Source organism: Triticum aestivum, chromosome 7A (assembly GCF_018294505.1).
Source record: "Triticum aestivum cultivar Chinese Spring chromosome 7A, IWGSC CS RefSeq v2.1, whole genome shotgun sequence".
Taxonomy (NCBI): domain Eukaryota; kingdom Viridiplantae; phylum Streptophyta; class Magnoliopsida; order Poales; family Poaceae; genus Triticum; species Triticum aestivum.
In genome coordinates, this window is record NC_057812.1 from 167629465 (window position 1) to 167633581 (window position 4117).

At 47.9% G+C, this 4117-nt stretch overlaps 1 protein-coding gene across 1 annotated transcript; it reads right to left on the reverse strand.

The window, feature by feature from the left end:
- Positions 1-1699: 1699 nt before the first annotated feature.
- On the reverse strand, positions 1700-2359 carry LOC123154378 (uncharacterized). The gene has a single exon (XM_044573133.1). It carries the CDS (start codon positions 2253-2255, stop codon positions 2025-2027), a length of 231 nt encoding a protein of 76 aa, XP_044429068.1. The 5' UTR covers positions 2256-2359; the 3' UTR covers positions 1700-2024.
- Between the last annotated feature and the right edge of the window lie 1758 nt (positions 2360-4117).

The window sequence follows — 4117 nt, forward strand, 5'->3', positions numbered from 1 at the left end:
CGAAAAGATTCATCCCCACTAACTTATTTTCTCAACATGCAAGCATGCCACCTCACTATACAATCATGCGTGGGAAAAGACTCACTACACCATTCAACCATGCATAGGAAAAGATCCACTACACCATTCATGCGAAAAAATCCATTGAATTGTTCTACTTATATTCAACAACTATTGTTACCACTACACATAATCAAATATAATAAGTCCTTTGTATTTTGTATTTTTGTTCTCATGTTATCAACCCAAATTTTCACCAACCAATTCCCGCAATAAGGCGTGGGTTATCCTCTAGTTTTCACTGGTTAAGGATATAGATTCACTGGTTAAGGATCTATATCCATAGGTCTAGGATTTTTCTTATATTGATTTATTTATCACTTACAGGTGATCGGCTGCCCCTATGTGGTTAGCAGTATTACTGATGGGTTTCCGTGCTCATTAGTGATGAGAGCAAAGAATAGTCACGTCGTAGAGAATCTACTCCCCGATAGAACCATGCCAACCTCTCACATGAGAAGTTGGATCATCCATTAACATGAATCATGTTTCAACGATACTTTTCTTTGTCTTCATATTTCAGTGAGACTAATTACCCCGAGACGCGTCACGCCGGTGAAGCCTCTCGTCCAAGTCTTTGGCAACCGGGCGGCATGGACACGTTGAGGACTTGGGGCATCAGTTTTTAGCGAACAAACTCTTTTGAAATGTTGAGAAAATCCACGCTATGTCGCCAAATAAAGTTGGTCCGTACATCACTGGCTAAAGGAAGACCGGGGGTGCTGCCGGCCACCGACGAGAAAGATGAGCAGTGAGAGCATCTTCAACCACGTTTCTTTAATTTAACCTCTCAAACGTTCGCGGACGCGCTCGGTCAGTAATCGGGCATGTCCGTTTTAAGCCTCTATTTATTCATGCGTACAGCTACTCATTTTCTTTCTTATATGTCCGGTCACGTGCATGTGATTGGTGAAGATGAAAAGAGAGAGAAAGAAAAGAATGAATAAAGAAATAGAAAAAAATGGTTCGGGGTGGAGACGTGTCCTACGTGACGGACTGACCGGGTGCGCCCGGGGTGTCCGCAAGCCCTTATATCCTCCCTATATTTGAGATGCATATGAGGGTTTGCAGACAATCCGGACGTATAGGGATGATATGAGGGGTCCAGTTAGGTCAATTTTTTACTACTTTTTACTTTTCTTTTTTGTTCGGTCAGTGATTCCTATGTCCGTCCGATTAATTTGAGAAGTCCGGCTGTAGATGCTCTAATGGCCACAGCAAGGCCGGCAGGCAGCTACGGTGAACTGAGGTCACGTTGACGCCGGTGAGGCGTCCAGCAGAGCTCGAACTGGCCCAGTTGAGCACCGCCTAGGAGGACTTTCGTTCGCCGCCAGTCAAACAAAGCCGAGAAGGACAAAACGGAAGCCCAACCAGCTGCGTACCAAGAAACGGCTGAGCCTACCATGGCCTCACACGTGGGGTCATGACACGTTCTGCCTCTTGGCCGCATGAGGCAACGGGTGACGCATGCGAATGTCAGCTTCCACTTCCAGGCATCCATTTGTCTCAAAAAAAAATACTTCCACGCATGCATACGTAGCAAAATACACAGAATTTTTCTTGGTCAAGATTTGAGAACTTATGAGGAAGTAGACTAGAGTGTCAATTCAATTCATAAACAAAGGTTGATTCTCAAAAAGAAAAATCATAAACAAAGGTTTACATATGTAATGTAAATACAAATGTATTGCTGATGCTTCTGCAGCTTGCCTATGTTTTACAGTTTTATTCAGACAGAATCCTACGTAATATATGTGTGTATTTCCTTTTGTATGTAGTATGTACAAAGTGCCAACTAGCGTAGACGTACGCGTGGGCAAAAATCACCAACAAACCAAGCAACGAATCCAATCCTACAGTCGATCACCAGAATCTACCACCGGGGTCGCCAAAAACACGTTGGAACTTCAAACACGAGAGGACGTACGCACGCCGGCCGAGCTGCGGCGCTCGGCCTCGGCCATCTACGGCGGGCAGTGGACGTTTGGGCTGTTGGTGCCGCACGACGGGCCCGGCCCGCCCAGCTGCTGCATGTACAGCCGCCGGAGCGCCTGGACCACGGCCGGCAGCGGGGTCCCTCCGGCGGCCGCCCAGTCCGCGCCCCCCAGCGGCCGCGCCTCGCCGAGCACCGCCAGCAGCACGAGCGCCGCCACGATCACCAGCAGAGCGAGCCTCATCCTCCGCACGACGGCCATGTCGTCAACCTTAGCTTTCTTCTAACCCTCCTCCTCTTTGCAACAAGTGTGTACGACTTGGACGCTGGGTCTTGGCAATGTGTGCAGGCAACTTTGTATGCTACGAGGTAGCTATATGGCCTATGGAATGGGTCGCGGGAGCCTATATATAATGCGCGCAGGAGAGGCGATCGACGAAGTTGCATGCCAGTTGCGTGCGGCGACTTGGTGTTTCGCGTTCGCGCGCAAGTTTGAAAAGTCAGTGGACGCGTAGGCGCGCGACCCGTCGATCGATCGATCGATATGGCGTCGTAGAATTCCATCAAAACGGTCCGTGTATACTCTTCTTCTTCGCACAATAGCTAGATGTAAGTCCCCTGAATTTAGAATTTAGGTCAATTGATTTCGCGTGAAGGAAGGAAGAGTTAGACGGAAGGAAGGAGCTCGTCGGAAAATGCTACCTCATTATTTATCTTAGGGGTGTGGGGATGATATAAGTTCATCGGAAAAAATTGGCCATTGTCGGGCTAGAAGGATGGTCGGAGACGACGGCAACGGCGGTGGGAGGCAGTTGAGGGGAGGGCGGGGAGGCGAGGCTGGCGTGCAAGCGCCGCCGGCCGTGGGCATGATGGCCGGCGGTTCGTCTGGTGGTACGTTCGGCTGGGGAAAGAAGAGCTGAAGAAAGAAGGGTTGTGTACCATTAGAGCATCTCCAACAGACGCCGAACGCGCCGCGTGCAAAAAACAGTTATAGCGCGCGCCCATCGCCTGATTTGGCGCGGCGCGCAGCGCTGGCTACAGCAGCCGCGCTAAAAATGCAGCGCGCGCGCGCCGCTCCAGCAACGCGTAAAAATGCAGCGCGCGCGACACGTATGGATGTGAGGGTGGGAGGTGCGAGCGAGCGCGCGGAAGCGGTTGCAGCAAATATGCGGCGCGCGATTGCGCTTTGGTCCGCGCGCTGGACTACGTATGTCGCGCGCGCTGTTTTCGCGCGCCCGCTGAAGCAACTATTCCGATTGCGCGCGCGCTAAAATAGAGGATTTTGCGGCGCGCTAAAATAGAGAATTTTGCGACGCGGCGCTAGTTTAGCGCGCCTGTTGGAGATGCTCTTAGATTTGCATTTAACGTGCCAAACGAATTGACTCACCCTAGTTTCATTTTTCTATCGACTTACCTGTAGCCACGCCCTCTTCTTTAGTGACTTGGCAATATTAGAACGGTGGGCATCGCAAGCGCTATATCTCGCCTATATCAAGATAAATATCTTGCTAACATATTCTAAAATCAACAGTGACCAGCCTTTTTTTCGGGGAAAAAAGGAATTCATTAATTAAGTGGCAGCCATGTCTGCATTACATAGATCCGGAACCTCGTCCGGCCCAGAATGAAGCCACACCGCAATGCGCTTCTTTATTCGATCAAAGTTCGCTAAAAAATGACTAACAGTATTTTGTTCACGCCTCACAAGCTTAACTAATTTCCTCCGTCTGTACCTACTAGGGCAGCCAATTGTTGTCGTTTCTTAGCAATTTGATCGACCGAAACACCACTCGTTTCTTCTGGATTTTTTCTTTTTTCCTTTCCTTTATTTTCTGTTTTTGGTTTTCTCTATTTGTTCATCGGTTTTCTTTATTTTTTTCATCGGGCTTCTTTGTTTCGTACATGGTTTTCATTGCGTTTTTTCTTTTCGTTTTTCTTCAATTCTTTTTGGGCTTTCACTAGCTTTTTTTTGTTTTTCCTTGGTTTTCGCCGTTTTTCTTTATTTCTTTCTCTATTTTCATTTTTTGTACTGGTTTTCTTTGGGTTTTCTCTTTTCGTTTTTCTTTGATTCTTTTTGGGCTTTCACTAGCTTTTCTTTCTGTTTTTTTCTTTGTTTTTTCCTTG

Excerpts from the sequence above, each read along its gene's own strand:
- LOC123154378 (XM_044573133.1), bottom strand. The coding sequence starts at position 2,255 with ATGGCCGTCGTGCGGAGGATGAGGCTCGCTCTGCTGGTGATCGTGGCG.